This window comes from Tauraco erythrolophus, chromosome 16, assembly GCF_009769465.1.
Source record: "Tauraco erythrolophus isolate bTauEry1 chromosome 16, bTauEry1.pri, whole genome shotgun sequence".
In the NCBI taxonomy this organism is placed as follows: domain Eukaryota; kingdom Metazoa; phylum Chordata; class Aves; order Musophagiformes; family Musophagidae; genus Tauraco; species Tauraco erythrolophus.
In genome coordinates, this window is record NC_141480.1 from 16,704,255 (window position 1) to 16,717,619 (window position 13,365).

At 37.8% G+C, this 13,365-nt stretch overlaps 1 protein-coding gene across 1 annotated transcript in view; it reads right to left on the reverse strand.

The window, feature by feature from the left end:
* The window catches only part of SLIT3 (slit guidance ligand 3), a 526,008-nt gene that overhangs the window by 134,281 nt on the left and 378,362 nt on the right, over positions 1 to 13,365 (reverse strand). Inside the window, exons 13-14 of the mRNA XM_086621882.1 lie at positions 6,222 to 6,365; positions 3,392 to 3,555 (exon numbers count right to left, since the gene is read on the reverse strand). Of these exons, the coding sequence (XP_086478008.1) occupies positions 3,392 to 3,555; positions 6,222 to 6,365 (308 nt within the window). The remainder of the gene's footprint in view (positions 1 to 3,391; positions 3,556 to 6,221; positions 6,366 to 13,365) is intronic.

The window sequence follows — 13,365 nt, forward strand, 5'->3', positions numbered from 1 at the left end:
CTGTTCCTTCATTTCATGCTATAATGCTTCCAATTCTCTTTTTTAGAAAGAATTATGGACATTATCTACCTGTTGCACAGGAACTCCTTCCTATGGCCACTCATAATCTTTGCAGATGTTGCTCCGTCATTATCATCAAAAGCTTGAGTCATTTGGTTCAGGGAGGAAATACCATCTGGGAAAAGTGCCTTGATGATGAATTAAAAAAAGAAGGCAAGCTCTTCTTGCTAAATACTATCTAAAAGGATGGCAAGGAGATGGAATAAGAACTGAAGAAAGTAATATGCAAAACAAAGTTTTCTAGAATTTCTTTTATTATTTTTAATATGCTGCAGTTTTGTTCTCACAGTTTCATTTAACTAATCAAAAACAGGTCTATTGAGCCCATCTGCATCCCTGAGTGTGTCCTCTTGACGTTACCATCTTGATGTTCCTCTACCATTTCAAAACGATAAAACTTCAAACATCTCAGCTTTTCTTCCCCATTCCTGCCAACTGCTCCTCTCTCCTATGCTTGTACAAAGAGCACTTCCCTTTCTTCTCTTAATATACTGAATGATCACATTTTTTCTCATGCCAGGTCCTTCCTGACAATCACCTTTACGATACTTTGTAGAATCCAAATGAATGTGGAAAACACACAGAGTCCTTCAGGACACTCTCAGAATTTTATGACTTCAGAACTGGTTCTTTCTCTGAGGTCAAAACACTAAGCTTACCTAAGTTTAACTACTAACAGGTGTGACCCTAAAACTGGTTAAGTACCTCTACTCTCACAGAGCTCACAATTTCTGTACATCCTCATCACTTCTCAAGGGTCAAAAACCAGGTCAGGATAAAATCCTTCACATTGCTTCCTTAAACAACCCTTCATATTCACTGGGTTTTCCTTCACAAAGCCATCTTTCTGACCATTGACATATACTAAATGCATTAAACTACATAAAAATATCAGGATCTTGAAACAAGAACCTTTTGAGCAAAGAGATGCATATTTACAAAACAACTTAAAATAAAAATTCTTTTCTCATACATTGAGCAAAAGATGTAAAAACTAGACAGGGAGAATCCCACAGCCAGCAAGGACACCGACAAGTCACTAAGCACTGCCATCCCAGCGGGATTGTGCAGGCTCATCCCTGGATAACACAAAGCACTGCTCAATTGTCTGACTTTGAATTATGAAGATTCATACCTCATGGACTTTTCTGCACAGAGACATGCTGAGTTAAAGCCTGGGATGAAACGTATTCCTCAAAATGAAAACATGGAAAATTCTGCTAAATGCCAAGTCTGAAGCAGCCATGATTCAAAGGGACAACTTGAGCAGAACAGGTGCCAAGGATGTCTGTTCTCTGATTGATTTACAAACTAAGATTCTTCTAAACCATTAGACGTTCCCCCTGTCATATGCAAGCACACGGTGAGTCAAGTTCAGTGTATCTCATCACCATCTGGAAACTCTACAGGCAAGGATATCTTTTCTATTGAGCTTTTGAATAGAATTAGCTTTCATCCAGCTGAAATCTTTGTTCTGAAGGTGTGCAATCCCAGCTCTCCTCCTTCATAAGTCAGGTTTATGCTTTTGCCATGTGGTTTTGATATACTCATAGAACCGGAGACCAAGGAAAAAACAGCCTAATGCCTCAAGGAAAGGACCCCCAAGATAAGAACTCACACAAAATATTACTCTCAATATCACCAGGTACCGTGTTCTGCATTGTTGCTCTTCTTAGCTATGACCTTTCATAAATGATATCAGATGGTGTTTGCCTTATCCAATAGCCTGTACCATTGCTCAAGACATGCACGCACATACATAACACTGATTTCTCTAGTCTATTAATAAAAGCAGAAGAAAATAACAATGGCAAATTGGGTACAGATTTATACTGATCTGTTTCTGTAGTCTACTTTCCTTTCTGAATTATATTTATGCATTTTCATTTCCGGTTTCTTTAAATATGAATATTACTGACTAATTATCTTGTTACTATGATGGACACAATCCAAAAACCTAGATAAAAGTATGTCATAATTTCAGTTCTGGTTATAAATTTTGTGCCTTGACTCACAGTGATTTAAGGCTTTAACAAGCAAGCCCAAGAAAACCTGACTGCAAATGAAGTTATCTTTATTTTATTTTCCCCATAAAGCGAAGGTTTAGCTCAGCATACTGCTCGCAGAGATACACAAAGCACCACGGCTTATTTTGGGCTGCTGCCATTCAGTTTCATGCTGCATCCCCATCTAGAGTCATTAATCTTTTACCACCAGGAACACAATTAATCATGGTCGTTGTTTGTTTTGGTGGGTGTTTTTTTTTTTTTTTTTCAAAGGAAAAAGAAAAAAATTATAGTAATTTTTATAGAAAACACTAAGGTAGTCCATCCATAACAGCCATTTTTTTCTCAGTACACACTAATAGATTTGCTCACTGAAACCTGATTGTCTTTACAGTATAGAAAAATTCAGTAATCTAAAATACATAGAACCAATAGAAAAAACACATGAAGAAGCAGTCTGCTTAGTTGTGCTGTATAAGGCAATAAACGTCCTTTTTCTGATAGCTGAACCATAAGTAAAGAAGGGATAGAATTGAGAAAAAGGTGTTTCTTACTTCAGGGATTATTTTCAGGTGGAAATATTTTTTCCATCTAGCTCACAACACAAAATCTTTGCCTAAACTGTGATGCAAGTTTTGATTCAAAACTTACTAAACCCAGAAATTTTACTGACTTCAATGGCAGTTTTACTTGAATTAGTGTATGTTACTTGTGGATATAAAAAAAAAAAAATCTATGAAAGTATGTGACTTGATGCCATCCCCCCACCCCCAGCTTCACTCACATCTAGGTCAGAAATGCCCATTGCCAGTTGTAGAAAAATCTCACTCCTACTCTTCTCAGCCTTTAGGTCTGAGAACTCACTTGAGCTCAGCTCCCATAAAGGTCAATAAGATTTCTCTTTAAATACACATGATGATTCATCCACCTTCCACTCCTTCAAAACATGACATTTGCCACATAGATTCATACAGATCTTCCTTGTTTTCTTTAGACATTTTACAATCTAGTAATTCTTTACAATTAAATGTCTTAAGGTTTTCTCTTTTATCTTTTCTTTGTTTTTCAGAGACACACAGAAGACAGCTATAGACTGCCCCCCTTTTTTTTTTGTGTTTTTTTTTTTTGTTTGTTTTTTTGTTTTTTTTAAACCCATAAGGTAATTGGCTTTCTGGAGAACTAACTGAATTTTCCAAATTTAATTTTAAAAGATGGTCCATAATATCCATTATAGCAAACACTGTCCTGCAGATTCGATTAGTAGGCTCTCTGGACCTGCTTATTTCTGAATTGAAAGTGCAGTACAGCCTGGATAAATGAATTACCTGAGCAGCGGAACTTCTTGCTCTTGATCTGGCTGATTCGTTTGTTGGCAAGGCGACGTGGATTGCTGCATCGAGCGCCGCTGGTTTCTATCGGATTATCCTGCAGGTAATCAGCCAGCCACTTCAAATGGCAGTCGCACACAAATGGATTCTGAGCTAAATGTCTGCGAGAAGGATGGGATGTTTAATCAGGAGTGACCTGTGACACTGTACTCCATCACTGTTTTTCACAAACACAAACCTGAAGAGTAGAGTAATTGAATAAGCTTCCAAAAACGCAGGCCTGGCGGAAACCACACAGAGCTGCACATGAACGGGAGAATTCTGTGAGCTATCATATTTCGTAGCTCATTAAGCCTGCTGCAAGTCCTTTCACAGAGGAAACAAAAATTAAGATAGCAAAGCCTTCTTTAAAGGACACAGACCTCCTGTCTACTAAGTCCAGTGTTTTCTCCTGAGAGCTTGATATGCTGCCTTTTGAGAGAAATGCATCTTTTTAGATGCACCTGACCTGAAGATCCTTTTGTATCCTGGTTTAAAATACATTTTATTGGCAAGCTCAGTTTTCTAGGGATCGAAATGAGAATTAGTAAAGTGCCTTAGGTCTGTGGGCAAAGCCAGAAGTGATCCAGAGGTCTTTTCTCAAGAGTGAAATTGATATTTGCATATACTCATCATGCATAATAGTATTCCCCTGACATGTATATTTTCCTGGACCAAAAATTTTTACTTTTGAGACTTAAGTGTTTATGCAAGGTAGAACTTGATTCTATCCCTGACCAAAATTTGCACAACATATTTCCCACACAATTGGAAATAGGTATTATAGCTTTGATTTTCACTGGATATTTAGATTTTGTTAATAGAAATCTGCTGGAGCATCTGAGAGAGAAACAGCATTTCTCTGCTGCTGTTATGATTCATTCTGTTTGACAAAGTTGAGCACTAGATCGGGAGAGTTTGTCAGGTCTTCCTCAGTGCCCGACTCTGATCTCACTTAAGTTAACCTGTACCAATCTCTCTATCTTCCAAGGGAGCAGGACGTGGATCTCCAATAACTACAAAGACAGTTTGAAAAAAGACAGATGTTTAAATTTGGTTTGGACAGAGACGTAAAGTTATAGTCTCACAAGAACTCTGCTCTATTGCCATTAATGTGTTTTTTTCTACCTGTAGAAACTTCCTTTCTTTCATGTTTGCAGTCATATTTATGAACTGTCACTTAACAAAATAAGTAGAAAATACAACAGGGCAAGGGCTGTCAAGGAGTGGCAAGCGAAAGCATACGTAGCAGAAAGTGCCTGAGGAAACTAAAGATTGCTGTTGTACTAGAGCCATTTCTGGTGCAAAAAGTCCAGAGAACAAACAAGCATATAGAGACAGGAGATGAGACTTGTTTTGTAGCTCTAGAAAAGAGGCAGAAAATAGCAATTACTTGGAGTACTAAAAATGGGAGAATGAATCAAAACATTTAATGAGGAAGTGTCTCGGTCTGAAGGAACAAGTTCATTCCAAGTAACAGCCACCAGGAGTGCCAATAAAACCCCATGGAAACCAAGGAGAAATTTTTATACCTTTTTTTTATACCAAGCTATTGTCTGTTGTTTAACTTGACAAATCTTATATGCTCTCTCTGTAAATGAACTTCCTCTGTTGCCCTTGTTTACATGTATATATCTATGTACGTATATAGCATGTTGCAGCAGAAGAAAGCATGGTAGATGTGAGCGGGCAGGACAGGGGTGGGGGTTGTATGTGATTATTCTAATGCCTTAATGATCTGCAGCAGTACATACTGGCCAGGTATCTGTTGCAAATCAAGGTTGTGCTTGTGGCGGTCTGAGGAGGTGGCAGGTACCCCTCCTGCTAGAAATCATCCCTATTAGTTCATTTTTATATGGATTAAAGCATTTATAAAATTAATTCAGCCAATGCGTTTCCAGTATTAAAATATATATGTATGTAAAGACATAATGGAATATACGTGCACATTATAGATGTATATATACACACATACTATAGTAAAAGAAATGTATATATACACATGCACATATATATTTTAATACTGGAAACGCATATACTTACATACAACATAAACACACAGAGTCTTATATCCGTACGTACACAGACAAATATATATATATAAACACAAATACACAATACTGGATTCTTCCTTGGTTTTCATTTATATCAGGCTGCCAACTCCAGCCCTGAAGGAGCTCCTTTATTATCTTACTACTTACAGCTTTAGAATAAAACCATCTGTAAAATATTGAGTCTTTTCTATACTTTTGTTTCCAGTTTTTCTTCTGATCCTCCTTCTCCTAATGCCTCCAATTCAAAGACTCAGAAAATGTTTGGTGGATTTTTCTTAATGGATCAAGTAATGCAATGTATCATTTCCCTTAAGTGGAATGTCAGCTGAAATATGGTTTCAGAAGTCCTGAACTGTACAGCAGGACTCAGACCCAGTACGGAGAGATGCTACCTCACTAGCTCATTAAAAAGTACTAGGAAATGGCTTTAACAGAATCTGCTGTTCACGTAATGTACAGAGTCAAATTTATGTATGGCCTTCCTAACAAACTATGAATTAATTACTCTAGGAGCTTAATACACTTACAATGTTTACATCACTATGGGCTGGCTGTGCTGAATTTCTGCAATACTTCTTACTCTTGCTCCTTTTATTTCTGTCAGAAAAGGAGGAGCTACTACCTTGGGGTCTCTTCCAAATTGTCTTAATGTCAGGCGCAAAGCCTTTGCAGACAGGCAACATCTTTAGGGGAAAAAGAGAGAGCTGTCATTTATGAAGCGCCTGCATACTCACAGAGTCTGGATCGATCGGAGAGGTGCAAAAAGCCCCTTGCTGATGGTCTGCAGTTTGTTGTCATAAAGAGATAGCAGTTTGAGATTATGCAGACCTTGGAACGTGTTTACCCTCAGGCAGTTGATCTTATTGGCATTGAGAAGCCTGAAAACAGAGGAAAGGTTTATAATTCATTAATCTTGCAATAATCAAATAAAGATAGATTGAACTTTGTGGTTAAATCTAAAAAAATATTAACCAAGTCACCAAAGCCAATCCACATTTAAAGGTCCTCACTTGCCTGTTACATTAAAAAGGTGAAAAAAACAGTCAACATTAGTACTTTCATAGCTGGGGAATATACAGACATATAACAGTGCTAGTTAACTTAAAATACAAGTTTTGTTTTTTTTTTTTTGTATGCCCAGCCTCCCCCTCTCCCCCCGCATTTGTTCGAATTTCTACACAAATGTTTAAATTCTTCAGCTTAATATACACAGAAATGGCAAATCTTCCCATCTTGCTTTTTTTGCGCACACTCATACACAAAGTCCACAATGAGAAGAATGTTTTTTTCCCATTTTCTCTACCAGCAGCTGTCTTAAGTCTAACTGAAATTCTGGAAGTTTGACGTCTTTTGATAAGCAGTGCAGGACTAATTTGATCATGGAAGGAAAGAAAATGTGATTCTCCTCAGACACAAGAAGAGAGAAATGTAGGGTCGGAACTAAAACTTACTGAAAGCTCACTTCATACCTAAGGATAGTCAAGCAGTGGAACAGGTTGCTCAGAGGAGTTGCACAGTCTCCATCATTGGAAGTTTTCAACATGATACTGAATAAAGCCATGAACAACCTGCTCTGACCTAACAAGGCGGCTTTGATTTGAGCAAGGATTCTCCAGTCTCATTGACTAGTGACCACCTGAGGTCCCTTCCAATCTCCAGTGTCCTACAGTTCTATGCACCCACTCCATTCCAGATTCCTGTGTAGTTGTGGAAAAGCAGCACAAAGGCAATTTACTTTTTTTTTTTTTTTTTAAATATATATTTTGCACATCTACAGAGCTAGATCTAGATCTAGTCAGAACTAATCAGTTCAGTCAGCAAATCTTGGACAGCACTTGTGCAAATTCTCTTAGATTATTCAGAGTCCCATCACCTATAACAAGTGCATACAATCCCAACAAGCTGGATCTCCCTCTGAGACAATCAAACACGAGAACACTTAAATTGTCATTGTGATTTGCACCATGGTATTTTACTCTTAGAAGCAAAATAGACAGGAAATTACCTATTCTTCCTACGAAATCCAAAATTGTCATCTTTTGCCTACTGTCAGCCTGAGAAGAACGGTACATTGCAAACAGTATATGCCATTAACTCAGTTCTCTTGGTCACAGAATTCTCAGTACTTTGCCAATGAGTTTGAAAGGCTTAATACTGCAACGCTGTGGCTCTCTATGAGGCACCACACTAATACTAAATCAGAAGACAATCGTCTTTATACGCAAAAAGGGAAATACATCCTCCACTCCTCAGTATGCAAATACACCACCTTAAACACACCTCTTACAGCACAGGGAGGTTCCATTTTCAACAAACTGCACGTACACCACTACAGACAATGGGGCAACCTATCAGAGAAAAAATGCCTGCTTGTTAGCTGCGACGATGCTTTTCTTTTGCTTCAGAAGGTGCTTCCTCTGCATAGGACCCTGCCTTTGCATCGCTGAAGCCTTTGCATACACATTACAGCTCTGCTGCTACCATCGTTTCGGCAGAGCCTCATTACTGCAATAAATGGCTGCAGTAATTGTGATATGTAAAAGATGGATGCATGCTTGTGTACAGCCCTTTTCTCAAGGAGAACTGAAATGCAGTGCTTTGGAATGAGAGGCTGTCGGAGAGAGCCTCACCTTTCAAACCAACAGAAAAGTCAGTGTCACTTTACCTGAATTTGCTTTAAATGTCGTGGAAAAACAAGTTTGACATTAGGTAAGAGAAAGTCCCATAGAAGGCAATGATGGATAAATGAGGTTACATTTTTGCATGAACTAATAGCTAAAATAATTTTATGAAATCATAACCAGCACTAGTATGACCGCTCTGTAGCCTTTATTTCTGTGACTGATAATTATGTGACACCTAATCCCTGCTCCTGTTGACTCCAGAAGTAACAGGGTAATTTTCATATTAGGCTACAGGAAAAATTCCTCCCATGCATTCAACTTCAGAGATTTTGCTCCAACAGCAAACACCAATGTCATCTCTTACTACTTGCTTCTTACATCTATTCAAATGTCCAAGACAAAGAAATCTTCATTCTCTCCTGGTTCTTGTGCATTACGCCTTCCTCTTTCAAGCTTGTACATTATCTTTTCCATAAAGAACAGGTTGACAAGTCATTAGAAGCTACTGAGTTTCGAACAATATCCCGACACGCACTTTGGCATTAGAAATCCTTTGGTTTCTACCCCTGTCCTTGTGCACTGGTCCCATATTGGTTTCAGGCAATGCACATTAGCTGAGATTGGTTGCTCCGTGACAGAGGCTTGGTACCTAAGTTATACAGGAAAAAAACTGAAAGCAAGTATGTACTTTGACTAATTTTGTTAAACGTTATTTTTTTTCTAATATTATAGTAATATTTTATGTTGTAAGTAGTACTTGTAACAAAACATAAAGTGAAAATAAAAATAATATCAGTAATAAGAGAATACAGAACTGCAGTTATATGTGTATATGTGGACAACCAGCATGTCTTTTTGTGATGCTTAAGTACACACGTAGCAGAGCTGTGTTGGGCAGATGCTATTCGCTGCTGTGCAAAGAGTGGGCTTGAAGTCTGACCATCATCGATCACACTTAATGAGCCCTCAAAGCAAAGCTGATCTAGAACTGCAGTCAATTCATGGGATTTGAATTTAGTCCTTGATTACTTTCAACGAAACAAGAATAAATACAATGCTGAAAATCAGAATTTACAACGTGACAAGTTTTCCTGGCATGAGTTTTCAATGACTAGGTCCGTGGTGACATTTCTGTAAGGGCCAAATACCAAAAATGAGAGAAATTGATCCTTTATGCAGCCACAAATACAGGCACACTCTCTCCTTTAAGCACCAGAGAAAGTAATTTGGAAAAGGAAAGTGCTTGTGCAGACTGTTTAGAAGCAGAAATTCAGGCACTACACAGCTTTGCTGAGGTGACACCACCTATACTGCATATCATCTACACAATATACGTGCAGTACCTAAATCTAAGGAGGACAGATAGTGTGCTAAACAGTAATACAGATGTGGCCATACTCGGTGGCTCATGAAGTACATTAACATCCTATTTCTGATAAGAACCAGTGAGAAAAGGGCAGGGTGGTTGGGGAAAAGTGAAAAATTGTGAGAAAGTAGAATAAATCATCCCTAAAAATTATTTTCCTCCTACTTAATGTGAACTAGAGGATGACATTTGGCCAGAAGCATTAAGGTTTATATTCTTTTCAAAACTCTTGGTTATTTTAAAACATCCCCTCTATGGATATTTCCCTATTTGCTTAATCTTTCTTTACTGTCACAGCCTCCCTAATGGCATCTAATTATTAATTAGTTATATAAGACTGGCCTCACACGGAGTTACAAGTGGTTATAAAATTTATTTTCTTTTTTTAAACTAACACGAAGGCAGATGAGAAAAACATATTCTAGGAAGCAGAAACACTGATCTTCCTTAAACACTGAACCATGCTGTAAAACATACTAAGGGTTCCTTTTCATTGGACTCACACTAAAACAAGGGACAATATTAAAATTTGAGTCTTATTTAATGAGAATTACATGATATTTATTTTGCATCGATTTATGGTGAAAGTAAATTCCACTAATTTTCCTATTTTGTTATCAGCTTGATTGGATGAGATTTACACATGGCCTCCAGATGCCGTGCAGCATTCAAAAGGAGGTTAAAAATTCAAGTAGAAATAAAACTGCCTGCTATGCAGAGGGATGATGGATTATTAACTGAAGTCTCCATTTTCATCCCTCTGGATATGTTAAAAACATGAAGAAATCTCTTGCAAGCCTAGGACCACCACAGAGTGCAGAATGGTTAAAGACCTTGCGGTTTACACGCCATTGAAAGCAATGAGCAGAGCAGCATTACAATTCCATGAACCCATTTCCTGAAAAAGTGAATTAGTCCACACACATTGAAATAATAACGTGTTTCGTCTAAGCCCTTTGAACGAATAAGTACTGAATTGGCACTGTAATTGTATCAGATGCTCATAAGCACCATCTGTATAATTAAGATGGTCCCATAATTGAATTATATGCCCAAGCACAGTTTCAAGTGATTAACATTTAAATAACATTCTGAACTCCAAATCCAAAATGATCGAAAAATTTGTTTAAGAGCAAACGGGGATGTTTATATGGCTTTTACCCTTAGCAATGTTTGTATTTTCAGCTCAGTGAAGTCAAGTAATCAAACTATCAGCAAATAACTGCATAACTCAGAGAATGAAACAGCAGCCTAGCAACCTAAACACATGCTGAAGGCTGCAGGTTGATTTCTGTTGCTACAGGACGGACCAGAAATTAGGATATCCTAAGTACATCCATGAGCCAAAAGGAAAGCATCAGGGAGAAAAGCTGCACAGAGCCACTGGAAAACTTCTTTTTCTTTTTCACTAGCTTTGTGTTTTGACAGCGATGACAAGATGATGAGAATGAAAATGTTCGGCATCCCATGAACTGGCTGGCACATCCCACATTCCAGACTCCACTGGGGAAAATGAGAACTCACCAGAAAAAGGTAGATGTAAAAATGCATAGGAGACTTGTATGGAAGAGGAGAACTGAAGTTATTTGCACAGGTAACAGCAGAATAAAAATCGAATATACATGATTTTTATAGAATATCAATAGTCAAAGGCTTCACCCACATTCAAAGGCACTATGGGGCAGCAAACAAAGGACTCTTGGCAGAAAGCATTCCTTAGGATATATACAAACACCTGTTATAAAAAGTAAAAAAAAATTTTGGCATTTTTTTGTCTGCATTTTCTCTTGAAATTTATAGAGAATCAAGTGTCATCTTTGATTTAACACAACTTACCATCGGAAAACAGCTGAAGTGCCAGTATGGAAGTATCTAGTCAAGTACTCCGTCCTCCCAGCAGTCAATGACAAGCAACATCTAATGGCAGAATTGTGTGTGCCCTTGCTTACTTATTGGCAAAATAATTATATTAGGTTCCAGAAACATTTTAAACTGGCCTGGAGTGTAAGGGAGCAGTCTGACTGCCTCTCACTGTGCCAAGAAATTTAGAGATCTATTAAAATTTACATTTTCTAATGTGATGACTGACCACTGAAATGTCTGTCAGTGCTTCAATTGATAATAACAACTGTGAAATCATCATGATGTTTCCTTGAACCAGCTTCAAGTGTTTCTCCATGTTCAGGAAACTGGATGATGGTGATGACAAATTTATTCAATGTAAATCAAAATGGAAAAGTCACAAGCTCTTAATGAGTCAAGAAGGAAGCACAGAACACAGTCTGACAGTCCTGTTTTGGAGAGATTTTAAAAGTCTCCTTTCATTCCTGACCCAAAAGACTGCAACTCCAGTTGAACACCATCCATAAAACAATTCTGCGGTACTTGTGTTACTACCTGAAGAATTATAAGCACGTGTTGTCACAGCATCTGGACCTCTGTTATTCAAAATTCAGTGTCGTCCAATTTACGTCTGCAGATAATGTCACAGCTGATTTTAGATAACCACATGATAATTCAGATGCGCAGCAGAATAAACACATTTTCTCAACTTCCTGCACTATCAGGGAGTTAGTTTCTTGTGTAATAAGAACGAGGGGAGTTTCTGTCAGGTGAGACCAGCTTGGAGCACTAGCGTCAGAAGAGCTAATGAATTACACACTGACGTCCAAAGTACCAGTTGTGTCGGGAAGCCGCATGCAGACAAGCTACAGAAGTGACACAGAAAGGGCAGATGCTGTTGCAGTCTTTCATTAGTGCTTGACTGTAATTGTATTTTTGTGTCTGGCAGATGCTGCTCCCTCACTTTAACAGCAGTTATTGGGTTTAGTAATATCACAATAGCAGTCTAAATGCAGAAATCTGAAGGAAAAGAAGCTTGAGGCAAAGTGCTTGAAAACAATTCTAAAGCTATTAAACAGGCCTGCACAGAGAGTATGCTGTCCCAGACTAGAAGGATAAGAGTTGCATAGTATCTCTGCTGTAGCCAGAAATATTTTGACTAATCAAGGGAAAAGTTCATATGCCATTTTGCTAAAAAAATAGAATCGCAGAACCCAGAAACAACATAGATTACATTGGACCTCCAGAGGTCATCTGGTCTGAATGCCACTCAAAGCATGATCAATTTATATATATTTAATGTAGATATTTGCTTTATCTGAGAAGTAATGATTCCATCAGACCACAGGATAATTCAGAATGGCAGGAACCTTGAGAGGTTTTTTGTCCTGTTAGACTGCCCAAACCAAGGTGAGCTATAAGGTCAGACCAGATTGTTTATAGAGATTTGTTCAGTTTGGTCTTTAAAATCTTTGAGGACAGAGAACGCATAACTTCTCTGGGCAGGCTCATCCACTGCTTGACTTGTCATTGTGAAAATGTTTCCCCTTACATCTACTCAGAAGGTCTATTTTTTTACTGCTTGTTGTCTCTTCTCCATGAGAAAAAAGAACTCCATGGAACAAGAAGATTTTGTCTATCACTTAAAGCTTGGAAGATTGCTGTGGGGAGCAGGAGAGACTGCTGTGCTGTAAAGTACTTGGAAATGGAAAACTGGAATTTCTTTATTCTGGCATTTATATACTGTTTGCATCACTGTTCAGTGATACTTATTTATATAACAATGTAATGTATACAATACAAAATATTGGAATTCATGTACATTCTTTTGAGTAATTCTATATTCTTTTTAAAAAAAAATATTTTATATGGGTTTATGCTTCACTGGATTTTCTTTGAGCTTCTAACAAGCTCCAAAAGTATACAATAAATATTTGGTAGATCCTATTTTAAGCTCTTAAGTACTGGGATTCAATTTACAATTACAAATCAACACACGCACTTCAAACTTGGCAAATTTGCCACGGAGTTATTTCCCAAACAACC